The sequence below is a fragment of the Pteronotus mesoamericanus genome, unplaced genomic scaffold, assembly GCF_021234165.1.
Source record: "Pteronotus mesoamericanus isolate MK-2021 breed Mesoamerican mustached bat unplaced genomic scaffold, CSHL_Meso_final contig_164, whole genome shotgun sequence".
NCBI lineage: Eukaryota > Metazoa > Chordata > Mammalia > Chiroptera > Mormoopidae > Pteronotus > Pteronotus mesoamericanus.
In genome coordinates, this window is record NW_026555065.1 from 1712710 (window position 1) to 1740159 (window position 27450).

At 55.4% G+C, this 27450-nt stretch overlaps 1 protein-coding gene across 1 annotated transcript; it reads right to left on the reverse strand.

Moving 5' to 3' along the window:
- Positions 1 to 3831: 3831 nt before the first annotated feature.
- SKOR1 (SKI family transcriptional corepressor 1) lies at positions 3832 to 12676 on the reverse strand. The gene is made up of 9 exons (XM_054565233.1): positions 12570 to 12676; positions 10129 to 12346; positions 8934 to 9024; positions 7891 to 7998; positions 7307 to 7378; positions 5864 to 5938; positions 5545 to 5619; positions 4965 to 5030; positions 3832 to 4460 (listed from the first exon to the last, which is right to left on the reverse strand). The coding sequence occupies exons 1-9, from the start codon at positions 12674 to 12676 to the stop codon at positions 4366 to 4368; spliced, it is 2907 nt and encodes a 968-aa protein (XP_054421208.1). The 3' UTR covers positions 3832 to 4365.
- Between the last annotated feature and the right edge of the window lie 14774 nt (positions 12677 to 27450).

Below are 27450 nucleotides of genomic sequence, written 5' to 3' on the forward strand. Positions count from 1 at the left end.
TGGCATGACCGTTGTCTTGGAGCAGAAATTAGGAAAGACAGGCATTTCCTACTCCTGGAAAAGCCAGAAATCTGGCTGACTCTCCTGGCTCTACACAGTGCCATGAAGTAGGTAGCCTTTGTTCCTCATGTTATAGATGGGGAAGCAGAGGAACAGAGATCCAACAACTTGCCCAATGTCACACAACTAGTCAGTGGCAGAGAAGGAATTGGGACTCAGGAAATCTGGTTATAGAGTTTGTGCACTTAAGCAAACTCTGGGCACCTTGGCATGCTAGGTTGGGGTGGGAAACAAGGATGTTTAGAATTAATGGTAGCAGCATGCAAATCCATGCTGCCTTTACTGGTATTCTGAATTAAGGGGCAGGAGTTGTGTTTTTGCAAAGGATGAAGGCTATACTGTAGATCAGGGTAGCGGGGAATGGGTGGACTGGTATGTGCCCTGTGATCTGGTAAAATGTGAGTGAGGGAGCACCCTCTTTGGGATGCAATTGGAAGAGGAAGAAAGTTTTCCTATTTTAGGTTGAAAATCACTTACCTGACACCTCCTGCCAAACTAATCCTATTGATAAAGGATCTTCTGAGCAATAAACCTGTGTTTAATTAATCTTGTGCAAATGAGCTTAATTGCTTCCCAGTAGCTCTTGTCCAGAAGCACCTAGGGATTCTTTCCCTAAGACATTTGAGCACCTAGGTGAACCACGAAGTTGAAGCCACTCATCTAGACAACATTTGAGCACCTGTGAGGCACTGGGCGTTGTGTTGGAGGTCACAAGGAAGAGCAAGATGTGGCCCCTGTTGCAGGGGTACTTACGGCACTAAGGGAAACAGACATACAACCAAGGATAACTCAGGGAAATGAACACACCCTGTTAGCCTCAGGAACCAAGCGTCATGGGAACACAGATTAGTCCCAGGAATCGTGGGTCTTCCAGGTGTCTTTTGCCTACAGATTACCCCAATTTACAGAGGAAATGGAGGTGGGGAACAACCTACTGGTTTCTCCCAGGGATGTGAAAAATCAAGCAACCTGATGCTGACTCCACCAGCTCCTCTAGTTTCGGTTCGCTTAGTTTCTCACCCTGGATTTGCTGGGACAGGTGATGATATAGACCATCTGTCCCACAGCGTCTCCCTGTGAGGGGACAGAAGTTCCTCTCCTGCAAAAGGGAGTGGGAGGTTGAAGGTACTAAGGTAATTTGGTTCTTTACCGACCAGACCTCGGACTGCAGAGCCACACTTCCAGTGGGCACAGCCAGGGGTCGGGGCTCGGAACCAAATACCCAAAAAGAACAGCCGAGAGGACATTCTGTGACCCCTAGCCCGGTCCCAATTCTCCAAGCCTCACTTTTTCTCCCTAAGACGAGGCACCTCAGTTTGTGGCCTTCAGACGGTGGATGTAATGTCGAAAATATGTCGCAAGGTGGCAACATTGTGGCGAGAAATAGACCAAAAAAATTCTGGGTTTTTTTTTTTTTCCCAAAGCATATTTTCCCTATTAATGTTTCATTTAACTTAATTAGAATCTGGTAAACTAATTAAAGTAGCTACGAGCCCCGCAATCAGCAATAATTCGTATAATTATTGATAATTACATCCATACCAATCGTTTGGTTATTAACATTTTGGGGGGGAACAAACCACTTCTAAAGGGACGCGGAGCCCAGAAGGGTTTTTGCGAGAGCTTTCTGGGTTGGATCCGCCTACACCTCCAGTCCTCAGGGATTCCCGTCCAGAAGGGGCGCCCTTTCAGTCAGGCCCCAGCTGCCTACGGCTCTTTTCTTTTCTCCACTTTGGGGAATTCGGAAAGGAAAGGTGAAAAGGAGTATTTGTTAGGCTGCTCTGTGTGGGCCGCAGCCGCTGAACTTCCGGTCTGGGTAGTCATTTTTCTCATTTTTACCGAGAAAGAAAGTGCGGCCTCCAAAGGTGCGGTTACGCCAGAGAGGAAAGGTGCGCGCACCCTTCAGCACTAGCTCTGCCCCGCCGGGTCCCAGCTCTTCTCCCCCGCCGCCTCCTTCCCCAACCCCGCCCCTGGCACGTCCTGAGGACAGGAGTCACTTCCTCTTCGGATCCCAATTTCACCTTTGGTACAATGCAGACTGATCTAGTCCATCCCACCCATAGGAAATGTTCCCACTCCCTGAAGGGTCCCTGCTGGAAGATCGTGCGTCTTGTGGCCACTTCCCTCCGCGACGCCTCACCCCTTACCAGGCGCCCTCACCACCATTCTCCCTCATGTCCCCTCTTTGTCTAGCCCTTGTGGTCACCTGGGTCTTGAGGACTCCGAACCCCAGTTCAGGGTGCCTTGGGGACTGGCTACCTGCCTTGACCGCGCGACGGTCTCCCCGTCTGCACCCCTTCCGGGCGGCTCCGATCACGCACCCCAGCTCGCCAGCTACGCTCCGGGCCCTCTAGACGACCCACCGTCAAACTTACCGGCCCCAGCTGCTTTCCGGGCGGCGTGGAACCGCAAGCCCGTCTCCTGGGTCTCCGCTCGGGGCGCCCGGAGCCTCCCCGAGACCCACGCGCTGGGAGAGCCTGGATGGGTCGGGAGGGCGAGGTCCGCGGACCGCTGCTGCCCTGCGCTCTGTTTCCCTTCCAGAGCGCTTCCACGGGGAGAGGGACCTGAATATTATTCTACAGAGGCCAACACTGAGGCCTAGGAACGACAGGGCACCCCTGCTAGTCAGCCGAGGAGGTAAAACTGGATGCTAGGGCTGCGTGGTTCCCAATACTGTGCACTCTCCCACTGCATTTACACCTTCCTCTTCCCCTGCCGCAAAAAGTGCGCTGCAGTTTCCATTCTTTACCTGTAGAACGACCAATAAGTGCGTTGGGGAAACTGAGGCCGACCAGCGGTCCCCGTCAGGTGAGGCCTCACTAACCGCGGTCCGTGCGCCCTGCCACTCCCATCCCGTCGGGGCCTGGCTAGCGTCGCGACCCGGTCGCGACTGCGGCTGCTGGGCTTCACCCCCCAAGTCCTCAAACCCACTCGGACTAAGATGGATGGTATGTTAAATTCTGCCAAGCCTCCTTCCTTTCGGGGGGCGGCGGGGCAGGCGAGAGGGCGTCTGTGCCCCTTCGTCGAGTGTCGCCCCGCCTATTCAGGCCTACCGCTCCCAGGCCCATCCTGCCTACCTCGCCCCCAACCCCGTCCCAGCGCTTCGGGACTAGACCCGTGGTGTCCGTGCCTTCTGGCAACGGGCATTCCGGGATTCCGGGCAGCCGCCCCGTCTCTCAGCGCCCTGGAGGTGACCTCCCCGGTGGGACAGGCTAGAAATGGCACAAATAAACTCTTCTGTCCCCTGAGGGCGCTCCAGAGGAGTCAGAGACTATGGCCCCAGGGACCATGCTGTCGTAGTCCTCTTTACCCGGGCGAGGGACCAAAGGATGGTCCTAAACGTTGAAAGGGGCTGGCCTGTGGGGCAAGCTGGGTGCGCCGTGAGGGCTGGTGGAGAGGTCATACGCTCGCTGCTGTCCACCTAAGCGGCTCGAATTGTCGTCCGCTCTGGCGCCCCAGAACCGACGCTGCCGCCCCCATGCTCCACCTGCTGCGCAGCCCTCAGCCCGCCCCTACCACCTGACTCCCCGCCCGCCCCAGCTTCCACTTCCACAGCCTCAGGAAGTGACAGATTTTTTTTTTTTATTAAAAACAAAACAAAATTCACGGATACAAGGTGGTCTCCTCAAACAGGCTCAAGGTGGTCTCCATCTCGTGAGTCAGTTGTCGCCCTTTTTTTAAAGTGCTGTTACATCAAGAGGTTAAAAAAAAAAAAAAAAAAAAAAAAAAGACAAACCAAAACCCAAAAGGGACTGCAAAACGGGACAGGAATTAGGACCAGGAAAGGGAAGCAAAATAACAGACAACATAAATAAATTAAACTCAAATACTTGAACCAAGAGACTCACAGTACATTTATATCCATTGCACATAGCCACTTTGTCATTAGGAACAAGTTTCAGAAGTGGACGGGACGGGGAGCGTGGGGCCAGCTCCAGCGAAGTTGCTACATTGTAATCACAATTGGGAGTCCGAGGCTGTACAAGGGCGAAGAGAGGCCCCCCACTCCCCTTTATTATCCCCTTCTGTCCAGTTTACTCCAGGAGGTCCAATACCTTGGAGTTCAACCGTGGGGCGAAATTGGTATTTACACTTGGAAACGGAGACGGGGGCCCTGGGCTGGGGCGCCCGGGAGTGGGCGGGCAAGGCCCAGGCTTCCGGGAGGAGGACGGGCAGGCGGGAGGCTGATATTTACATCGGTCCGGTCCGAATGGCTTGTTCCTCGCTCTCGGCCGCCTCGGCCGCGGGTATTTACAGGAAGAGAGCAGCATGGCTTGAGGGCGCGTGGGCGCGGCCAGGCCGGCCCTAGGGCAACAGCGGGGGCTTGAAGGAGCAGTTGCCTGTGCAGTGGCGGGGAGTCAGCATCTTGCAGGAGAAGTGGTGCAGGGCGTCGTGGGCTTCTGTAGAGACAGGCGAGCCACAGTGGGTGCCTCACCTGCCTGGCTTCCCCCTGAGCAGCCCACCTGACCCCCTTCTCAGCCCACCAGGATCTCACCCACTCTCTTCTGGCTTGGGGGTTCCCAAGGGAGAGCATCAGAAGAAGACAGAAGGGGAGAAGAGAGATCCTGGCCATTCAAAACCACTGCTCTGGTTCAATAGCCCCATTTTAGGGACATCTGCCCAAGGCCTGATCTGGACCTGAGGGCAGATTCCCCAAAGCCCAGAGCCCAAGGGGCTCTTTCTTCCTATCCCACCCGTTCTGAAATCATTTCCTCGTTCGATGCAAATCCTATTTTCCACCTCTCAGCTTCTAATCCGTGTAGACCTGGTCTTCCTCTCTCTCTAGCCCCGTCATTCATTCATTCATTCATTCATTCATTCGTTCGTTCGTTCGTTCGCTCATTCATTCTCAGGCACAGCCAGCGTCTGGCCCCCCTCCTATCTTTGTTCCTCTGCTTCCGCACCTTTTAACTTCTGCTGGATGGCATAGCGCGCCTTCCGTTCTTGGTCGAGTTCGTTACACAGAGTGTCTGGAAGACATGGGGAGGGACCGGTGAGGAAATGAGCCTACCCTCTGGCCGGCGGCAGGCTCCCCGCCCCGGCCTCACCTTCTTCCCAGCCCTCAGCCCTTCGCAAAAACGAGTTGAGGGACTAAGGGAGGGGGCGTCAACCCCTCAAACTGCAGACCGGAGGAGGGAAAAAAATGGCCTGGAATAGTGCTTAAAAGCAGACGGATCTAACCAAAATTAAAGCAAACTTAGGCATTACTTCCCAGGTAATTTTACGCCTCGATTTTTAATTTAGAAACCATGGAAATTGCCGCGATAAGAAGTTCAATCACTCCATGTAATGATGCCTGCAAGCCGTTTGCTGGGCTCGCTTGCCATTCTGAGGCTAATCAGAGTATACAAAGGATATTAAATAAAAAAAAATAATTGTTAAATTACCTTCAATTTAAATCCAAATGACTGAGCCAACATTGCGGCTCCTGCCAGACGAGAGGCAGTTACGCCCGTGCACGCGCTCACCTGACTCCCGTCTTACCTCTGACAATTTGCAGCTGTTGCACCATTTCTTCTCGATAAGCCAATTCCCTCTTCATTTGATCCTGAAAATTATCTGTGCAAATTGATTAAGTGAGAGCTGTTAAGCACAGCCCCCTCCCTGGGCCCCATTTCCCTGCTCCCCATCCCCGCACCCACCCCCTTCGGTGTTCAGCCTGGCCGGAAACCCCAGGAAAGGAGGGCCTGAGGCTCCCGCAGGGGCTCAGGGCAGCTACTTGCCCAGCACCTGGCCCGGCGCTGGGGGAGGAAGGTTCTGGCCGGGAGGTGGGGTGTGGTGGGGTGGATCAGGATGGGGGTACCTTTGAGACTCTGAAATTCTCGCTCCAGCTTCTTGCGGAGCTCCATTTGCTCCAGGAGCAGTTTCTGCAATTCATCTGTGAAGGAGTGAGAGTGGGAGGTAAAGGAGGGAGGTGTGCAGGACTCAGGGGGCCTAGAGGCACGCAGATCCAGCCCTGGCCAACAGTTCTGAGACAGTTGGGGGTGGTGGAGCCAGTGGGCAGAGGCCCTCAGGACTCAATTTACCCAACTGCTTCCAAAAGATTTGGGCGAGGAAAAGGGGCTAGGAGAGAAATTGCCCACAAGAACCAAATCAGGATGGTAGAACGCATTCTCCACTTCTAGGTTCTGGTTCAAGGTATTAAGTAGAGTGACATCTGCTTTAAGTTGTTTTTTAACTCCCTTGCCTTAAAGGCTAGCCCCATAAGACTCGATTTACCCCTTCAAAAGTCAGACCGAATCTCTCCCTTCAATAATACGGAGCAGGGGCCCCCCCCCCCCAAAGCCCTGGAAAAATACATGTACTCACAACATTTTGTTTACATTTCAGGAGATCCCTAGACCCTGAATCCATGCTAAGAACACTCCTATAAAGCACTAATGATTTTGAAGGTAATTGCATACCCTGAAAAATCTGTAACTATGCAGAGTGAAAGACCACCGATGCTTTTCTCTCCCCCTACACCAATTTCCAAGCTCGTCCCTGCACTGGTTTGGGTAGAGGAGAGCAGGAAGGTGGGAAAGCACTGCCTGTGCCCTCAAAAACCAACTCCAGAGAAGTGGCAGAGGGCTGCCCTGACTGTGGAGCCATGGGTGCCTGGGCCCTCCTCTTGAGGAGGGTCTCTGAGAAATCCTTCCCTAGCAGATGCTCAAGACACAAACATGGGGGACAGAGGAGCCAAGTGGGGCTGGAGGCTGCCTTCTGCTGTGCCTGCAGTCCCCCTCTCCCCCTCGCAGGCTGAGCAACAGCCCCAGGACCCTCCGGACAAGCTCCATCTTCACCCCATTTAGGGTGGGATGAGGGGTCATTCATGAATTCAAGGGAAAAAATTAACATTTTTGGCATTCCTACACTAAATGCTTCCTAAGAATCTTGCTATTCAGAAGTCATGTTTTCCAATGAGTTTGGTACACCCAGAGTGTCCTGTCTGATTGTCCACATGCATCGGGCTCCAAGGGCTTTACTCACTTCCCTCACTGGGCTCTTGCGACAGGCCCGGCTTTAGAACCTAAACTTCCAGCGAAGCTCTAGGGGTTTGGTTCCCTCTAGTCGCCCCTACTGGCAGACACACCTCTGTGCCAGGACAAGGTGTCCGGGAGAATAGCTTCCCACTCAGCGAAAACCAATTCCCCAAGAGCCCTGTCTTCTCACACACACACTCCTGGAACAGGAATAACACCCCTCTACAAGAAAAGCCCATTTCCCCCAAGCACAGTGTAGCCCCATTTCAGAGATTCAGCCTCACCTCTGGCCAGGTTCTCGATATCTTTCTCCACTAGCTGAGTTGCTGTGACATCCAGGGTGAGCCCATCTTCGCCTGGGATACAAGGGCAGGTGAGAGTCGCTCTGTCCTGGGAGAGGGGCCTCGGGAGGGCAGGGGTGGGCTTTCTGGGAACTGTGCTAAATCAGGGACCTACTCCAGACACTCCTTCATAGAGGAGACAGGAGGCATCTGGTACTACTCACCTCCCAAGCCATCAGTTTAGGGATGTAGCCTCATTTTAGAGAATGACCCATTGTGGGAGACCCAGGGAAGATAGGCTATCTTAGGGCAGGAAGGGCATTTAGACCTGTTTTCATTTCCTTCTAAAGTGCCTTCTCCTCTTACCTGGAAGAGCCCCAAACCCACCAAGGAAGTAAGCAACTCAGGAAACTTGGCCTGCGCCTTGCCCGCGCTGTTTAAATCTTTATCTGCCAGCCGCAGAAGGGGCCCCACAGCCGCTTACGCTTGATCGAAAACCTTCCCCACAAGCCAAGGCCGGTGGAAATCGGGGCGACCGGGGCCCCAACTCCCGATTGGGGGCGGTGCTCGAGGTTCCTAGGGCTCACCTCGGTCTGTATTTGCAGGACTTGGCTGGGAGATACTCCTTTGGTCTGGATAGGATTTCCTCGCTTCCAAATCGTCGGCGGTCGAGTGATTGTCTTCCTTATCTGGCTCTTAAAGGCAATAAACCGAGTTTCAAGGAGAGGCAAAGAAACCGTGACCCCGATACGGCCAGAGCTGCCGCAGTCCTGGCGTCCGAGCCCTAATTAAAAGCTTCGCGGCCGCCGCTGTCCCATGCTGTGCGCCTGGGCTCACACCCTCAGGCTTTGGGCCGGGCATTCCCTCCCCCGCGCTCGGTCTGCTCTTCTCCAGCTCCACGCCCCCTCCCCAGCCCCTCAGAAAAGAGCAATACGAACAGCCGAGCCCACCAGGGACTAGCGACCTACATCGCGCGCAAATACTGGGGCACCGCGAGCGCGCGTGGCCGCCGGGTCTGCCTGCGCGGCTCCCGCCGAGAACGCGGCCCAGGCTGTGACCGCGGACTGGTGGTGGCGGGGGAAACCTGCTCCTGGGCTTGTCCTGGTCCGGATTCCTTCAGCCCCCAGCCTCTGAGAGCCACTGGGGCCCTCGCTCAAGTACAAGGCTCCCCCGAACCCCCAATCGCGCTGGGCCGCAGCTACCACCGCGCCTGCAGGTGTACCCAAGTGCGCAGCGAAGTGCCCCCACCGTTCACTGGACCCAGGCTGAACACGGGGGTACCTCGCGGTCAAAAACACTTGCTTTATACGTGAAAGCACTTGAAAGCGGGGCCAGGCGTGATGTGACAAAGGTTTTAACCCAGTGTACAAGGTATACATGAACATGTGTTTCTGTGCTGGAGAAGGAGGTTTGTTGTTATTTGGTAAACAAACGATGTAAGTTGTTGGAAGTTCTGTCTTAGCTTCTTTTTTCTTTCATTGTCTTTCCCTTTTCCTCTTTCTTTTGCTTTCTCTGCCTCTGTCTTTCTCCTCTCCTCTTCCCTCACAGACCTCCCCAGGCCCCGGCCCTCTGCTTGCTGTCCCCCGATCACATTGGCCAGCGACCTCCTCGGAGGGGCTGGGGGCTTTACCGTGGGCCTCGGGGGTGCAGAGGTAGGAGGCCGCGGGCCCCAGCGCCGCCGCCGCGCTCTTCACGTGCTCGTCCCGCTCGGGCGCGTACACCTGCGTCGGCCGAGAAACGACAGGCGGTTAGGGGGACGCTTGGCGGCGGCTGGGAGCTGCCGAGCCTTGCGCCGCGGCCAGGAGGGAACGCTGACGGGGTGGCGGAGGTCGGCTAGCGGGTGGGACTGGAGCGCCCCGGGCGGCGGTGACGCACATGGCACACAGCCTTGCACCCTTGGGGGCTGCATCACTGTGGTAGATTCAAGGTAATTATTAGCGCCCTCAAGAAAATGATCCAACACACAAAGCGGCCCCTAAGACAAGGGCCATTCAAAGCCGCCCCCACTCTCTTCGCCCGCCTCCTTTTCGGCATCTTCTCTCCCTCCCTCTCCCGGTCCCGGGCATAAATGACGCCTTTCGCAACTGGCTAACGATTCGTGTTTTAATGGACCGAATGTAAATGTACAAGTGTGCGCACCCACTTGCAAATGGCCAACAATTCCGGCTTAGCTGCATCCCCTCCCACCCGAACCCGCGGCCCCACCAAGCTGAGAGCCCCTCTCCCACCCGGCGCACCGTCTCGACAGCTTCCCGCCACGAACCCTGAGGTTTTCAAGGCGGGAACGTAAAGAGACTCGGACAACTACAAGTTGGGGTGGAAGAAGATTCCGGGGTCCCGTTCTGCAGTGGGCCGGCTCTGGGGAGAGGTAGCCCTCTCCTTACCCGCTACTTTCCCCCGGGGCTCCGATCCCCATCCGGACGGGCGTGCTACGGATACGGCCTTACCAGCGTTTTTCTCTGGCTTTGGGTCCCTTTCTCTCCTTGGCTTTCTTCCTCCAGACCCCTTTTATCTCTTTCTGTTTCTGTGTGACTGACGGTCTCTGCCTGTCTCCTCCTCATTCCCATCAATGAAAACACAGCACACGCGTTTCTCAGGCCTGTCCCTCGCCCCCATCTTCCGAAGCCCTCAGCGGGGGGTCCCAGCGAGCCCAGCTCCAAAGAGCTCTCGAAGCTGGGCCTACTCAGAATCGCCGAGGCCTGCTGCTCCAATGCCCGCTCAGAACAAAATTCCCGTCCCCTACCGGGCCAGAGCCGGCCCCACATCCCCGTGGTGCCGAGAGGCAAGCAGGGAGGCGCCACCAGTGGGGTGGGCGCTGGGCTCACCTTGGCCGGCACGGGGCCCCCCAGCGGCCCGCAAGGCTCTCGCAGCTCATAGCCGCTGCTCGGTGGGCTCCTCTCAGGTCTCCGCACCACGTCGTCGGCCGCCAGGTCCCCAAATACGGACCGGCTGGCTTGGGATAGCCCCGGGCGGCGCCGGGAGCGAGGGCTACCGCCATCGGGAGAGTCTGTGGGACCGTCGGCGCCCGAGGAGGCTGTAGACGGGGGCCCAGCGGGCTGGTCGCCGTCTGGGCCGCCCCCTGTGCTGGGCGCGCCGGTAGCGCCAGACTCGGTCTCGTCCTGTGTGCCCTCGTCGTCAGGGAACCGGTTGGACTCCACGTCCACCTCGGGCTCGTCGGCAGTGTCCACGTCTGGCGAGGCGGAGTGGTAGCTGGAACTGCCCTCGCTCAGAAAGTCCGGGCTCACATAGCCGCCGCTGGACCCGGCGCCCGGCCCGGGCCCGGGCCCCCGAGAGGGCCCAGCGCCATATGCATCGCGGGCGCTACCGTAGAGCTTGGCAATGCTCTCGGCGTCCTTGACCACAGGCCGGAAGGCCGACACGTAGGAGCCTTTGCGGGCGGGCGGCGGCGGAGGCGGGGGCAAGGGGGCCAGGGGCGGTGGCAGCGCCTCGTCCGCGCCGTCTTCTTCCAGTGGCCCGCGGGACAGCGCGCTGGGGCAGCGCTCCTCTGGGCCCAGACCGCCCTCCTTGGCCGGCTCGGCACCGTCCAGGGGCTCGGGGCCTCCGCCACCCGCAGCAGCCGCTGCCGCTGCCGCCGCCGCCGCTACAGCGGCCGCCACGGCCTTAGCTTGACTCTGCGCAGCTGGATAGGGCGGCACCGGGAGGCTGCCTGCCGCCGGCCAGAACATGGGAAACGTCGGGTATACAGTGGCTGCGGCGGCCGCTGCAGCTACGGCCGCGGCGTCCTTGGCTGCCCCGGAGGGCTGATGACCCCAGAACATGGCGCCACCACCCGGGCCAGGCCCAGCCCCCGGGGGCAGGTGGCCGGTTCCTGGGCCTCCTGCGCCTCCGCCCGTGCCCGCGCCCCCGCCATTCCCGGTACCTGGGCCGCCCTTGGGTTCGCCGGCCCCTAGTACCGGGTCGTCCTTTTTCGGGCAGAGGCCGAAAGCCGTGGGGAAGCCGTAGGGGTGAGGGAAGAGCGGCGGGGGCAGCTTCTGCAAGAGGCCAAAGCCCTTGCTGGGTACTGGGATCACCGGGTAGCTACGTACGCTGGCGCCTCCACCAGGCCCTCCAGGACCTGCAGGAACGCCGGCTCCAGCTGCCAGACCAAGTCCCCGCTGCGGGTGGGGAGGAGGCGGCCCAGGAGGCCCGGCGGCCTCATCTTCACCACAACGCAGGCTTTTATGGGGCGGCGGGCCTGGGGCCATCTCCGCACCGCATCCTGGGCCTCCCCCACCAGCGCCGCCAGCGCCACCTTTCCCCTGCCCACCCGACCCTCCGTTAGCACCGCCGCCGCCTCCTCCTTGCAGCGAGAAGGTCCGCTTGCGAGTGCCACCATTGAACATGGCCTTGACGTCCTCCCAAGCATGGCTCAGTTCGTCTGTGGCTGACTTGTCACTGAGTTTAAGGTGACGGCGCCACGAGTTGAAGTTGGCGGCGTCGGGCTGAGTATACTTGGCGTCGGGTGTGCGGTGAGAGTGGAAAATGAACTTGTTAGGCGAGAAGTACATGCTGCAGTAGCCGCACTTGATGCACTTGGCACGCGAGCTGTTGTAACGCGCAGGGATAAAGCTGCCACGCGAGCCCCACGCGCACTCATGCACCACATCGAAGGCAAAGTTCTCGGGAAGTTTGGGTGGCTTGTGCTCGCCTAGGAAGGACTTGCACAGGCGTTCGGCCTCGCGCTTCGTGATCATGCCGCAGCGGCGCGATGAGATGGGCATGGCCCCAGCCCGACGCAGAATCTCCAGCTGCACTGGCGTGCATTGCACGCACGTGATGCCCAGGGCCACGCGGCGGTTGTGGATCTCATTGTAGCTGTAGTTCTTGAGGAGAGTGTTGGAGATCTGCGCCAGGCACAGGCGCTCCTGGCCGTCGATGACCAGAGACACGATAGGCACCCCATACAGCGACGTCTCGCCCACCTGGTTGGGTTTGAGAGCGCTGGAGCCTGAGTAGGGCTGCAGCTCCTGCTTCGAGTTGGGTGAGGAGTTACCCTCGCGCCCCGGCCCCAGCTGAGTGGTGAGAGCCTCCATGCCGCCGCTCCTGCGAAACAGAGAAAGCAGAGAGCAGATGAGCCATTTTCAGCGCCGCCACCGCTCGGGCCCGCCCAGCAGGGCGCACCGTGTCGGGCGCGCGGGGGAATCTTGGCAATGGGGAGTCCAAGCTCATTCGCCCCCTAGACGGGCGCCTTTTGTTATTCAGATGCGTGCTGGCACTGGAACAAAAGCCCTCAGGGTTTGGGGGAGCAGAAGGGGGTGATTGAGACCTCAGGAATGCCCGGACAGCTAGGTACGCAATCCTGTTTTCGGAATGGGGAGAAAGTGGAGCCCAGAGACGGAGAGTGACTTGCCCAAGGCCACACAGCAAAGACATTGCCGAAACCCAGCTTCTCGGCGCCGAGATCCGTGCGCCTTTGACCACCTTCTCAGCCTGCCCTACCCGCCCAGGTCCTGAAGCCCGGACTTCGGGGACCGGCCGCCCCTTTGCTCAGCCGTGCATGCAAGCGGGCGGGCGGGCGGGCGCGGGGGTGGGGGACGCGCGAGGAGGGGCTGGGGAGGGGCGGTCACTGCCCAGCTCCAGACAGCAGGGGGCGGGGGTGGGGGGAAGGAAAGGAGGAGGGTCTCCAGGCTGTAAGGGAGGGGGTCGGGGGAGAGGCTGAGGCGACCGCTGTTCGCGGTGCTGAACTCGGCTCTGTCCAAAACACGCAGTGAGCGCCCATCCCCAGGGCGGCCCCCGGGTCACGCAGCTCCGTGCCAAGCCAGCTCCACGGGATAACAGCACTTGTTTCCACAAACCCGAGCTTCTCCTCTCATGTCCGGAGTCCCGTGTTCGTTAAGCAGAAAGATTCTGCTCGGAAATAGAAATGGTTTCCTTTCCAGCCATCAGTGAGAACAGGGTCAGGCAGTCCCTAACCACATTTTCTGCATTTTTAGCTGCGTTCTAGACCAAAGCTGGTTTCCATCCGGGTCAGCGCGTGAGACGTAGAGGTTCCCAAGGAAGTTTCTTAGGAGCACTTCTCCTTCGCTTTTAACTGCCCACTCCCTAAGTTAAGACTGCATTCAGGCCAAGTGCAGTCTTTCTGGGCTCTGGGCTTCCTCTCTTTTTGGTGGTGCCGGTGGCGGCGGCGAGTCCTCTCTGAGTATCCTTCGTGCCGGGCTACCCCGGCTACTATGGGCTGAGGGGAATCCTGGCCGGTCTCTGAAGCCACTACAAGGTTCCAGGTCAAAAGTTGCTGCCGTTCCCATGTTTTGCTCGCTGGCCGAGGGAGGGAGGCAGCTGTGCCTGCGGACCTCACCAGCGGGAAGACTGGGGGACTGGCGCTTGGAGCTCTCCAGGTGGCCGGCACTCTCCAGCCACGTGTCCTCGGACACCAAAGGCTCCCACCCGGCCCACCGCTGCAGGAGTTCCTGCGGCCCAAGCAGTCCAACCCTGAGGGCCCCTTCTCTAACTCGGTGGAAAAGAAAAGCCCATTTTCAGAGGGGCAGCTCCAGCCGGACAGGGGATCCGAATTCAAAAGCCTTCATCAAAAAGACTGGGATCTTCTGTTTGTCTCCCTCCCTCTCTGTCTAGGTGTCCCTCATCTGTCGATCTTATCGTCCCTAAGCTGTCTGTCTCTCCCAGCTCCCTCCTCTTTCTCCCATCTGTCTTCATACCTTCTTCAAGTATCAAGCTATTTATCTGTTATCTGTCTGTTTCATCTTTATCTCTGTGGATCGAACTGAAACAAGTTGACCCTCCTTTTGCGTTTTAGTCCCTCAGTGAACATTTTAGGGGGCAAAAACACTGTCCTAACTCCCCAGCGGAGGGGTCTGCAAGACAAACCCCGCACCCTCCTGAACGGTTCTCTGGTGGGCTGGGGACGTGTCCGCGGGTGGGATGGGGGTGGCGGGAGCCACGGTTCTGGGAAATGACGATGTCTTCTCGGTTTCCCGAAATCGGCAGGCAAGTGTGCCCAGCCCGCATGCAGTGAAGGGACCGCTCCAGCCCAGCACGTCCTCCCCAGGCTGAGGGTCTGTGGTCCCCGCGGAGTTTTCCCGAGTGGAAGGAGGAGGCCCCGGGTCCCAGGGCCAGGAGAAGGGGGGCACTGAGGAAGGAATCAAATTTCGAGGGCCAGAGCAGAAAGCCCGGGCAAAGGGCTGTACCCAGAGACAAGGAGCAGCGGCTAGGGCAGCTCGGGGAGACCTCGCCGGCTCTTGGGGCCTGAGAGGTGAGCTTAGAGAGGGCGAGGAGGTGGGAGCGGGCAGCAGTGAGAGTGAGGTGATGGAGTCTTTAGGTATAATAATAAAAACAGCCACAAGAACCCAAATAGGAACTAAACGAAAGAGGCGGTTGGGGCAGGGTGCGGAGGCGGCGGTCGACCAGACGCGGATACTCACCGTGCGGCGGCGGAGGCTGGAGCCGGGCGAGCGGTGAGCGGAGGTGCGCGGCGGAGTCCGGGATCCGCCGGGCTCTCCGGGTGACGGCGCGGCCCCTCCCCGCGCGCGCGCACAGCCGCGCTCCCGGGCTCCCCGCGCTCACTCCCGCGGCCCCGCCAGCCCCTCCCGCGCGGCGCCCGCTCTCAGCAGGTGCGGGGCACCAGGGCCCGGGGCGCGGAGACCTGTGCCCTGCGCCGCTGCCCCTGAGGCCCCGGAAGGGCCCGGGGCGGAGGACGAAGCTTGGAGCGCATGGCGCGGGGACGGGCACGGCGCGGCCACTGTGAGAGTGGCGAGGCCGACGCGGGGCGGGCACGCCTGACAGCTGCGAGCCGGGGCGCCACACCCACCGCCCGCGTAGTCACTTGCGCCCTCCCGGGGCCCGCTAGCCCGCCGGCCATGCGCCGCGCTCGCCGCCTCCCTACAGCCCCTGGCCCATGCGACCCAGGTAAGCGGTCGCACACCTGCGCCCGGCACCTGCGGCCCGCGCTGACCAAAGGGACCAGGAGGGAGAAAGGGCCCGGGGCCGCAAAGTTTGTCCCCAAGAACGAAGTGGGGAGGTGCCTCCCTCCTAGGGGCCAGGAGTGGTCCAGGCCAAGGCTGGGTGTCGAGGCTAAGGACAGTTCAGGCAGAAGATTCTCGAGGACGGGTACCGCACTTTCGGGCCAAGGCGGTGGAGCCCGAGAGTGGCCCTGGAAAGCCTGTAGGGTTACCAGGGGCCCAGGGCAGAGATCACGGGAAATGGGGTGCAGGGTGGCCGCTGGGAAAAGGCAGAACCAACTCCTCCACCGCTTCTGTCTTGGCTTGAAGGTGTCAGGACAGCTCCAGCCCAGGGAGGAGCGACCTCCTGCCTCCTTCACTGGGCAGTGGACTCTTAGGGTTTTATTTTTGGGGGAGGGGGAGGTCTGCACGTTGGCCAGAGAGAATGCTCTCCAGTTGATTGCTAAACTGCTCTTTAGCTCTCCTGCTAGTTCATTTCCCCCGTGGTGGGGGTCCAGCCCTCTGACGCTGCAGACGCCCCTGGGCAAATTCTCTCATCTCACAGCTCCGTTTCTCTCCATCCTCTTCCCTTTGCCTGTCGGTTTCCGTCTTCGCCGTTCTTTTCTCCCCTTTGGGTCCCCGTGGTCTCCCTCTTACTCGCGGTCTCTAGTCCCTCTGAGTCACTAGTAGCACTCCCTACCTCTTTGCCCGCACCCGGGCACCCCCTCCCCCTCCCCTCCACCGAGTGGTATTAAGTGTCCTTAATGGACACGTTAATTAAACTGTAATTAATCATACTGTCCAGCCCAAGTTTGAACAATTACCCTAATGAAACAGAAGTTAATAATGGCAGGGATGGCCTGGGGCGCGGTGGGCCGCCGGGCAGGGGGCGCAGCGGCCACTGCGGTTACCGACTTTTGCAGCAGCGGCGAGCGTAGCCCGTCCTTGGAACCGGGCGGCGCAATAAATCTTCCGTGGCCGGCAGCGCAGGGACGCCCTCACCCCCGCCCCCCTCGTTTTCCTTCTAGCCCCGGGTGTCGGGCCCTCTCCCCTCCTGCATTCCAGCTCGTCTGGGGTGCATCTCGCCTTCTCCTCCACTTCTCCCTTCTCGTTTGTCTCTTCTCCACTGGCTCGCAGGGACCTGGAAAACGGCTCTGGGGGTGCGAGCCGATCTCCCAGGCCTAGCCCTGGGAGAGCGGGGGCGGTTAGGCCCAGCCTGAGGACTCGTTTGCCACCTTCTTCTCCCCTTGGCTAACGGATCTCTGAAAACTACCCCCAAGTTTGAGGGCCCTGTGTTCTCTGCGGAGTACTCGCTCTTTCGCCTCCTTCGGTTTTCATCTTCCTCTCTCTTGGATCTCTCCCTGCCTTTTTCTCTTTTCTCCCAGAGCCTGCTGAGTTCTCTTCTCTCTCTGGGTCTGTCCCCTCGGTCTTTCCCAGGCTCTGCCACTGTCCCTCTTCCTTCTGTGAACAACAGGAACCTATTTTCCCTCCCAGTCCGAGAGCCGCCCCCAGCTTCCACCTGCTCATCCCCGCTCCTTCCGTCGGTCTCCCCCACCCCGTAATTACAATCCCATTCGGTAATTATTCTTGGCCTCCTAATGATTTTTTAAAAGGCGTCTCAGAATCCGGTGTGATGGTTGACAAGGAACCCGGAGCCAGAGAAGAAGATGGGCAGGGTCCCCCTGGGCAAGGCCTGCCTGTCCTGACTCTGTTGTACTATGAGGGCCTGCAGGGCCTTCTCAGAGCCCCGTGCGCGGGCCCCCGGGGACATCTCTGGCAAAAGTTCCCTTTCTGGTTTACTGCACTAGGGGCGTGCAGAGTCGCCTTTTCGTCTCCTTTTAGCACCAAGCTGCGGACAGCTCCCTTTGCGCGCCTCTGGCTTCGACCCACCCGACTCCTAGACCCGGTCCGAGCAGGAGAGAGATGGCAGGCGCGCGGACAGAGGCTGGGGAAGCGGTGCCTCTCCTCGGGGAGGTAGTGGTCTCCGCGGAGCGGTTCTTGGGGGTCGGGCCTGGGCTCTGCTCTGGATCGGCGTCCAATTGGTTTGTATCCGCGTGAACTGCATTTAGCAGTTTTCAGAGCTGGTTCTCACAATGACCCTGGCAGTAAGTCAGTTCCATTTATTCCCATTGTACAGGCAGGAAACTGAGGGCCGGGCAGTGGAAGCCCACCCAGGTTCCTCCGCCAATAAGGGGCGCAGGCGGATCTCCCAGACCCTAAATATCTTGCCTTGCACACTGTCAGGCGGGCCTCGTTCAGTGAAGGGAAGGAGGATGAGGAGAAGATTTTATGACCACCCTCACAACACTCCGTGCGGAGGAAACAGCCCTAGCCAGGTCACTCGCTCAGGTGCAGGCAGCCGGTGCCAGGCAGTGCTGGGACTTGAACTCAGGCTCAGCAGTGGCAGGGCGGAACCCTTCTCCCTCAGAGGGGGCTCTGGGTTCTATGGCCCCGTCCAGAGCCTTGGGAGCCTACAGAAGGCGGTGTCCTTGTCCTTCCTGACTCCTGTTAGCCCTGGTTCTCCCTCGTTTATACACTGCCTGTGGCACTAGGGTCGGAGGAGCGGGCTCCGGATCACGTGCTCCCCCCAACCCCAGCGGGGACCGCGCTGCCTCCGCGTCCCAGGCGACGGGTCCAAGCTGCCTGGCGTCTTGCGCCCATTCCGGCTCCGGCTTGGGCTGGGGCTGGGCAGCCGCGCCTCCTCCGAAAGCACATATCTTTTACCAGTTGAATTAACGGCAGTTTTCGTCAGTTAATTAGGTTTAATTTACATAATTAGTACAGTATAAAGAGGATTGGGGATAATCATGGGGTACGTAGCGCTTACTGTGTAAACACGTATTCTGAATTAAAAATCAGATGTAATTAAGGCGCGCAGGCCCTGTTTAGGCAGGGTTTTAATTGTAATGAATTTCTAATTAACACTCAATGATTACCAAATGCAAAGGGCTGTAAAATTTTCTTGTAGTTTTGCTAATTTATTGTTTACTTAATATCTGGATATTAATCCGACGGCCAGATAGATCCGAGGCCCGCGCGGTGGCCCGGCCCAGGCAGGCGAGAGCCGGCCGGGCGAGGCCTGCCGGGCTGCCCCAGAGCAGAGGCGAGCACGCTGGAAAGCGCTCAGAGCTCGCGGCGGCCTCGCTCCGGGTGCGAAGGGGAAGACTGAGGCCCGGAGAGGCCGGGGACTGGCGGGAGGCCGCGCACTCCAGGTTCCAGCTCTCCGGGCGGGCCCTTTGGGATCAGAGGCCAGGCCAGCCCTGTGGAGGACTCCCCATTCCTAGCACATCTAAAGGAGCGAGAAAAGTCTCCTCCCAGATCCAGACCTTCTAATGAACACTGGAGTGACTAAGGACCCTGACTTGGCCTCAACACCTATATCTGTAAGATGGACACAACTGATTGGCACTTTGTGCAAGTGAAGGATTGACCGACCCCCAGGCCCAAGAGCGCTATAGATGAACGTTTTTCTTCTGGAACCCTGAGCGGGGCAGGACTGGTTGAGTGTAGGTCTGTTGGAGGAGGCCTTGGGAGTGGTTTGAAGGTCATGGGGGACTGGCTGGGCCCATCCTGGGGCTCTCTCTGCAGCTGGGGATGCAAGTTAGCCTGGGAGGGACTGATGAGGGAGCCCCAACCAGACAGAAAAGCCCGGAAGGCCCGAGCAGAAGTTTTTGGGGAAAAGGGCGGGCGAATAGCTCAGCTGCCCCCAGGACCCCTCCTCGCCGCCCCCGCCCCCAGTCTTTGGTTTGGGCCCCCTTGCATGTCCTAGCTCATCTGCACCGCCCGTCACCCCCCCCACACACGCAGGCCCGCCCCCCCCACCAGCCCCAGTTTAGCCGCAGTGTTTTTCTCAGCGCAGGGAAGACTCTGTGGGCACCTTGAAATTTCCAACCAACTCAAGGAAACACATCAAGAAGATTTAACATCATCTAGAAGCTTCTGCCCCACAGAGCAGACTGCCTTGACTTCTGTCTCCAAGGCCTGCCTTTCAGGAGCTGCAGAGGCCCCCTGCCTCCTCCAAGCCTACCAGTTGGCCTGGACCCCTCATACGCTCTGTCTTGTCCTGCTTTATTCGTGATTGGATTGGTCACTGGTTAATATTTCCTGATTAGTTACTTGTTGGGGAGTGTTTTCTGTCTCTCCCATTGTGATGTTTTGTTTGCCTAGTACACAGTAGGTGCTCAACATGGTTGTGGAATGTGAACAGCCCAAGTCCCAGATGAACTGCTGGCCATAGTGACTGAATGGTGCCGTTGGTGTCTACTGGCCAATCTGGTTCTTCCAGAGTAGAAGGTACTGTGTTCCCTGGTGATGCCTAGGGGGCCTTGGGATTGCCTCCTTCCACACAGATTCAGGCAAGGCTACTCAGGCAGAGCGCTGAAGGCTTGTTCTCTTAGGAGGTGGGGATGGGTCCTGGCAGGTCCGTGGGGAGGTGGGGGAGCGGCTGGAAAGCTTGCTGAGCTCTCCTTATTTGCAGGGAGCTTCCTTCTCAGGGCTTCCTCCTCCACTGGCAATGCAGGGGAACAGATTCTGGAGCCAGCAAGACCTCAGTTCATTCAAATCCCAGTTCTGCTTTGTTTGAGTCTCCAAACCTGCATTTGTAAAGCAGCTGTATGGGTCTTTTTAGCTATGTCATAATGAGGAAACAAGGTGCTCAGTGTACAGCACAGAGCCAGGCCTGGGACTAGAGCCAGGTGCCTAGGGTGCGAACTTTAAGGAGGCGTTCATCCTCAGGGTCCTGAAAATCCTCCTCCTAGTCACAGCCCTGCACAAAGCAGATGACACAGAGTAGATGCTCAGCATGTCTGAACATTGTTTGAGTCCCGTCTGCTTGCTGGGACAGGTTGAGCTTTATGGGGACATAATTCACACACTACATAACTCACCTATTTGAAGTGTTATAATTCAATGATTTTTCACATATTCAAGGAGGTGTGCAACCATCGCACTGCCTTTGGAACACTTTGCCACCACGAAAAGAAACCCCCTGCCCATTAGCTCTCACCCCCGTCTCCCCACCTTCCCCAGGCCTAGGCAACCACTACTTTCTGCCTCTTTGGTTTGCCCATTTTGGACATTTTATATAAATAGAAACATGCAATATGTAGTCCTTTGTGACTGGCTTCTTTTACTTAGCTTCCTGTTTTTAAGGTTCATCCCTGTTGCAGCATGCATCAGCGTTTCCTCCCTTTTTATAGCCAAATGATAGTCCTTAGTATGGATAGCCTGTTCATCCTTTGATGAATATTTGGGTTGTTTCCACTTTTTGGCTATTATAATTGATGGTGCTATAAACATTCATGTACAAGTTTTTGTGTGATTGTATGTTTTAATTACATCTAGGTGTAGAATTGCTGGGTCCTATGATAACTATGTTTATCCTTTTAGGGAACTGCCAGACTGTTTTTCCGAAGCACTGCACCATATTACAGTTCTACCAGTAAATGAGGGCTTTGATTTCTCCACATCCTTAATAATACTGGTTATTATGTCTCTTTTATTATAGCCATCCTAGCAGGTGCAAAATAGTATCTCATTGTGGTTTAGGCTTGCATTCTCTGATAACTGAAGATTTTGAGTGTGTTTTCATGTGCTTATTAGCCATTTGTACATTTTCTTTTGAGAAATGTTTATTCAAAGACTTCACTTACTTTTTCAATGGGGTTATTTGTAGTACTATTATTGAGTTAAAAGAGTTCCTTATATATTCTAGGTATAAGTTTCTTATCAGATACAGGTTTTGCAAATATGTTCTTTGGATTGTCTCCTTACTTTCTTAATGATGTCCTTTGAAGCACAAATGTTTTTATTTTTGATGACATCCACTTTATCTATTTTATTTTTTTTTGGCTGCTTGTGTTTTTGGTGTCCTATCTGACCCCAAAGTTGTAAGATTTACTCCTATTTTCTTCTAAGAACTTTGTAGTTTTAGCTCTTACATCTATGGCTATGATCCATTTTTATTTTATTTTTAAAAATTATATCTTATTGATTATGCTTTTACAGTTCTCCTAATTTTCCCCCTTTGACTCCTCCACCCAGCACCCCCCACTCCCTCAGGCTGTGCCCACACCATTGTTCATGCCCATGGGTCATGCATATAAGTTCTTTGGCTCCTCCATTTCCTATACTGTACTTAACCTCCCCATGGCTATTCTGTATCTACCTATTTGTACTTCTTAATCCCCTCACCTCTCACCCGTTCCCCCACAGCCCCCTTCCCATCTGGCAACCATCAAAATGCTCTCTGTATCTGTGATTCTGTCTCTGCTCTTCTTGTTTTCTTAGTTTGTTTTTTAGAGTCAGTTGTTGATAGATATGTATTTTTGCCAGTTTTATTGTTCATAGTTTTGATCTTTTTTTCATAAGTCCCTTTAATATTTCATATAATAATGGCTTTGTGATGATTAGCTTCTTTAGTTTTCTTTTTGTCTGGGAAGTTCTTTTTCTGCCCTTTGATCCTAAATGATAGCTTTGCTGGGTAGAACATTCTTGGCTGTAGGTCCCTGCTTTTCATGATTTTGAATATTTCTTGCCAGTCCCTTCTAGCTTGCAGAGTTTCTTTTGAGAAATCAGCTGGAAGTCTTTTGGGAACTCTCCTGTAGGTAACTAACTGTTTTTCTTTTGCTGCTTTTAAAATTCTCTCTGTATTTTTAACCTTTGGCATTTTAATTATGATGTGTCTTGGAGTGGGTCTCTTTGCATCCATCTTGTTTGGGACTCTCAGCTTCTAGGGCTTGCATGTCTATTTCCTTCACTAAATTAGGGAAGTTTTCTTTCATTATTTTTAAAAAAGATTTCATTTCTTTATTTTTAGACAGAGGGGAAGAGAAAGAGAGAAAGAGAGGGAGAGAAACCTCAATGTGTGGTTGCCTCTCGCATGCCCCTTAGGGGGGACCTGGCTCACAATCCAGGCATATGCCCTAACTGGGAATCGAACTGGCGACCCTTTGATTTGCCAGCCAGCACTCAATCCACTGAGCCACACCAGCCAGGGCTCTTTCATTATTTTTTTCAGATAGCTTGCCAATTGCTTGCTCTTTCTCTTCCCCATGTGGCCCCCCTAAGATGCAAATGTTGGAATGCTTGAAGTTGTCTCAGAGGCTGCTTACACTATCCTCCTTTTTTTTTTTTTTGGATTCTTTTTTTCTTCCTGTTGTTCTGATTGGTTATTTTTTGTTTCTTTATGTTCCAAATCATTGATTTGATTCTCAGCTTCATCCACTCTACTGTTGTTTCCCTGTAAGCTGTTTTTTTATTTCAGTTAGTTTATCCTTCATTTCTGACTGGATCTTTTTTCTGCTGCTGAGGTCCTTACTAAGTTTCTTGAGCATCCTTATAACCAGTGTTTTGAACTCTGCATCTGAAAGATTGCTTATCTCCATTTTGTTTAGTTCTTTTTCTGGAGTTTTGATCTGTTCTTTCATTTGGGCCATGTTTCTTTGTCTCCTCATTTTGGCAGCCTCCCTCTGTTTGTTTCTATGTATTAGGAAGAGCTGCTTTGACTCCCTGTCTTGGTAGTGTGGCCTAATGTGGTAGGTGTCTTGTAGGGTCCTGTAGCACAGCCTTCCCTGTCACCCAAGGTGGGTACTTGAGGTGTGCCTTTCATGTGGGCTGAGTATACCCTCCTCTTATAGTTGCGCCTTGGTTGCCTCTGGGAGATCAATGGGAGAGATTTGCCCGGGCCAGTCAGCGGCAAGGACTGGCTGTGACCACTGACCACCAACCTCCACCCTCTGTGGAGAATCAGCTGTGCAGGGACAGGGTGGTGGTGAAGTCTGTAACAGTCCACCGGGTGCACAGGCCCTGGAGTTTCCTGGGTGGTACAGGGCAAGGTCAGCCCCCACCTGTGTTTTTCCTGGGGCCATCCTGCCTGAGCTACAAAGCAATCTGAAATGGCTGCTACTTGTGCTGGGCTTGGCAATTCCCAAGTGAAGCCAAGCTGTGAATCTAGACTGGTTGCTGCTAGTGCTGTGCCTGCAGCCACTTAGCAAGAGGTAGAGGGGTGAGGTGGGGTAAGGGCTGGGGGCTCACTGAGACCAGCTGTTGTTTGAAGGGAATTAGAAAGTTGTGAATCATGAGTCAAGACTGGCCATTCTTGACGCGTGTGGAAAAGCCATTACATTAACAGCTGTAATTTGGGTGGGAAAGAGCTTCAGGGGACCTCCAGGGCAGGTCAACTGGTATTAGCCATGTTGATGGAGTCTCATATATGGTGCCAGCCAGCTCTGTGGCTCTGGGACAAAGGCTCAGAGAAGGGACAATGCCCTCTGCCCCTCTTTCAGTCCAGGAGAAAGCTGTCCCCCAGCTTTTGCTTTGATGCCAGCCACTTCATTTTCTCCCTGTATGCCACTGGTGCCTTTCAAGCTGCTGCCGCCGTGCTGGAGCTCAGAGGGAGTGAGTCTGAGTAAGTCTGTGTGTAGGTTCTTTAAGGGGAACTGCCTAGGACTCCAGAAGTTTCTTACACCTACTCAATCTCTCTTGGTTTTTGCAGCAAGAAACTATGGAGACTTATCTTTCTGGCACTGGAACCCTGGGCTGTGGGGTGTGGTAGGGGGCTGGGACTCCTTACTTTTGGGATATCCCTCTTGAATTTTCATCTACCCCATGTGGATTTGGGACCAGCCAGTTCCACGTCTGTGCCCCTCCTACCAGGCTGTATGGATGTGGTTTCTTTAATTCTGCAGTTGCCAGATTCCCATTCAACTCTATTTCTGATGGTTCTGAGTTCTATAATTTAGTTGTAATTTTGATGTGGTTGTGCAAGGAGGTGAGCCATATTTACTTATGCCGCCATGTTTACCTATGCCGCCATCTTGACCAGAAGTGCTATGATCCATTTTGAATTAATTTTTGTGTATGATGGGAGGTGAGGATCCAAATTCATTCTTTGCTCACAGATACCCGATTGCCTCAGCACCATGTGTTGAAAAGATCACCCTCTCCATTAATTTGTCTTGGTACCTCACTATCTTTTCTGATCTGTAGAAATGGCTATCTTCCTTTCCCCAGGGGAGAGATGGGGGTCTCCCCAGAGAAGGGGCCCACCTAGCCTCCTTCCTCTGTAGATGCAAATGGAAGTTCTCTGCAACTGCTCAGCAATCAGGAAGCAGTCTTTCACCTGCAAAAACTGTTGAGGCTTTCCCCATGTCTTCCTCCCCCATTTGTAATTCACTCTGACTTCTGCCTTCTGCCTTCTGATATATGTGGCACTGTACACAGGTCTCTATACTACACCAGCCTGGGATGGGGTGACTATGGGTGTTTTGTCTCTTTTACTGGGGTGAGAGTCCTAAGAGAACATTGCCTGCATCTTACATGAAGGCAGCTGTTGCTGAGAAAATAGCCTTCCCTCAAACAGGTCTGGGTTTGAATCTTAAGGCTACTACTTACTAGATACGTAGCTTTGGGTGAATCACGTCACCTCTCTGATCCTTAGCTTCCTAAACCGTAAAATAGACATGCTGGTATCATAGGACTGTTGGGAGAACTAACCAAGATGAGAGGTGCCCGGCCTGAGCACAGTGCCTGTGACTTTCCCTCCAACACCACTGCTGTCTCCCCAGCCCTAATCCTACCCCCTCCATCCCTTTACCCAGCTTTGTTTATTCTTCACAGCAATTGTCCACACTTGAAATTATGGTATTTTTTCTTGTCTGCCTCCCCTGCTGGAATGTCAGTTCCAGAGCACAGAGACCTTGCCTCAATCGCGGCTGTGTCCCCAGTTCCTGTCACACCGGAGGGGCTGAGGAAGTATGTGATGAATAATTAGTGTCTCCAGTGTTTGTGCTGGCCACCACAGAGAGTTCAGAGAGGCCCTGGGGGTATCCCTCACTCCAGCAGGTACCCAGAGCTGATGAAGCTCTGTAAGGGCCCGGTCTCCAGGGTTCAGGGAGGCTCAACTCTGGAGAGGGAGTGGGGAGGGGAGCAGAGCTGGAGGCCGGAGGGAGCCCTATTCTTGAAGGATGGGAATTGTGGTGCTAGGTGCATGGCGCCAGGAGAGAGTGTGTGTCGGGGAGGGTAGGCTGGTTAGTAGGAAGGCAGTTGAGCATGGGGGCTATGGGCTTTGTAAACTGTAGGGGGATGGACATATGGAAGCCCTTGTTCCAAAGCATTTGAGACAGCCTGGGCTGGGAAGTGGAGAGGAAACCTTGTTTTAGTTTGCTATTGCAGCTATAACAAATTACTGTGGTATTTTTAAACAGCACAAATTTAGTATTTTACAATTCTGGAGGTCAGAAGTTGGAGATGGGTGTCACTGGGCTAAAGTCAGGGCACTGGAAGGATTGCATTCTTCCTGGAGGCTCAAGGGAGAATTTGTTTCCCTGCCTTTTCCAGCTCCTAGGAGCAGCCTGCACTCCTTGGCTCTTGGTTCCTTCTTCCGTCTTCAGAGGCAGCAGCGTAGCATCCTCAAATCTCTCCCTGACTCTGCTGCTCCTCTCCTGCCTCCCTCTACCACTTACAAGGGCCCTTGTGGTTACACTGGGCCCACCTGATGATTCAGGATACTCTTATTTTAAGGTCAGCTATTAGCAACCTGAAGTCCATCTGCAACATTAATGCCCCTTGGCCATATTGTACAACTATATTCACAGTTTCCAGGTACTAGGATGTGGACATTTCTGGTGGGGGTGGAGGACGGTCATATTCTACCGGCTACAGGTGCCTCTAACAACAGAGGCCACTGGCAGATGGACTTGATTAACAGTTTACAGTGAGAGTGTCTGTCCACTGGGATTGGAGGGAGGGCACTTCGGTCCCCTTCTTCGGCCCCCTGCGTCACTGCCCGGAATCCAGAGCTTTGCCCCCATTGGGTGTGGCCGTCTGAGTCTGGAGCTATTGCACCGAGTTGCGCCGAGGAAGCCAAGGCAGCCCTGGGTGGGGGCAGGGGATCACATTGGTGAGGGGCGGTGTGGTCACCCACAGGCACTGCCCTTAGAGCACAGAACACACATGCCAGGCCCTCACTGGAGGTGACACATCTTATATCCTCATCTTTTGTCTTTCTCCAGACCTGGAGGGTGGGAGGCAGATGAAAAAGTGGGGGCTCACACAGACCGAGGAGTGGCTGTGTGTGGCTCTGCGTGTAAGCGGGGCAGGGCTGCCTGGCAGGGGGAAAGGGAAGGAGACCAGTCCGTTGGAGGTGTTTTGTGTGTGTCATGGTCAGCAGCAAGATGATTTAATAACGACACTGGCATCCCATGAGGTGGATACTGTCGTCACCCCATTCTGTGAATGAGGAGACTGAGGCCCAGAGAGGTTAAGCATCCTGTCCAGGGTCACACAGTGAGTCAGTGGAGGAGCCAGGACTCAGGCCCAGGGCTGTGTGACTCCAGGCGCATGCTTTTCATTGCTATAGCCCACCGCCCTCCCCACAGGATTGTCTGGAGACCAGAGACGCTGTGAGTGGAGGAGGGGGGCTCCATGTGGGCATCAGAGACTCCCACTGAACGCCGCCTCTCCTAGGGCCCTGCTAAGAGATTTAAAGTATTATAAAAAATAATACATGTTCATTGTGTCACATTAGAAACATGTGAAATAGTAGAGAGGAAATTAAAGAGGACTCACACCCCATCCTTGCAGCGTTTATTAGGGATGGTGGAGGTCAGTCACCGAGTTTTCTGAAGCTCACCCCCTCCCCTCCATTTATTTAACTGCTCTTTCTCAGGGGCACCTCCAGAGTGCCAGGCTCCTGCCTTTCTGGGGCTCTCACTGGAATGATCTAAACAGACAGACAGATGGTGTAAGAAAACAGGTAAGGCCAATACAGAGAAGTGGGGCAATGACAGGAGCCCTGGGGCCCATAGGTGGGCCAGGTGGGGTGCTGGAAAGACCCCGCGCCCCCAGAGGAACTGCATTTCAGCTGAGCCTTGGAAGATGGGTAGGTATTGGGGAGGAGAAGGAGGGGTGGTAGGGAAGGGTGTCCCGGGCTGAGGGAACAGCCTGTGCAGTGGCTCAGAGGCAGAGAGGGCTGGGCTCATTCAGGGAGAACCCTCAGTGATGGGAACATGGAGCTGGGGACAGAGGTGGGGTCGCCATGCGCCCATTCTCCATGGGGCTGGGAGGACCAAATGAGGCAAGGATGAAGACAGTTTGCCATGCCCAGGAATATGATATTGCAAGACAGTAGTAGTTCTTTTCTTTCTCAGAACTATAGTGATCTGGACACGGGAACTCTGCGAACCCCGTGTACTCCTTCTCCATCCTGCTGCCCTTGCTGCTTGTCTTAGTGAAATGTGCCCCCATTGCTCTTTC

Coding starts and splice junctions, on each gene's coding strand:
- SKOR1 (XM_054565233.1), bottom strand. CDS start 12,676: ATGTCTTTGCTGTGTGGCCTTGGGCAAGTCACTCTCCGTCTCTGGGCT. Junction 7,379..7,890: donor TCCTGCAAATACAGACCGAG/GTGAGCCCTAGG, acceptor CTTGTATCCCAG/GCGAAGATGGGCTCACCCTG. Junction 4,461..4,964: donor CATCCAGCAGAAGTTAAAAG/GTGCGGAAGCAG, acceptor CTGTCTCTACAG/AAGCCCACGACGCCCTGCAC.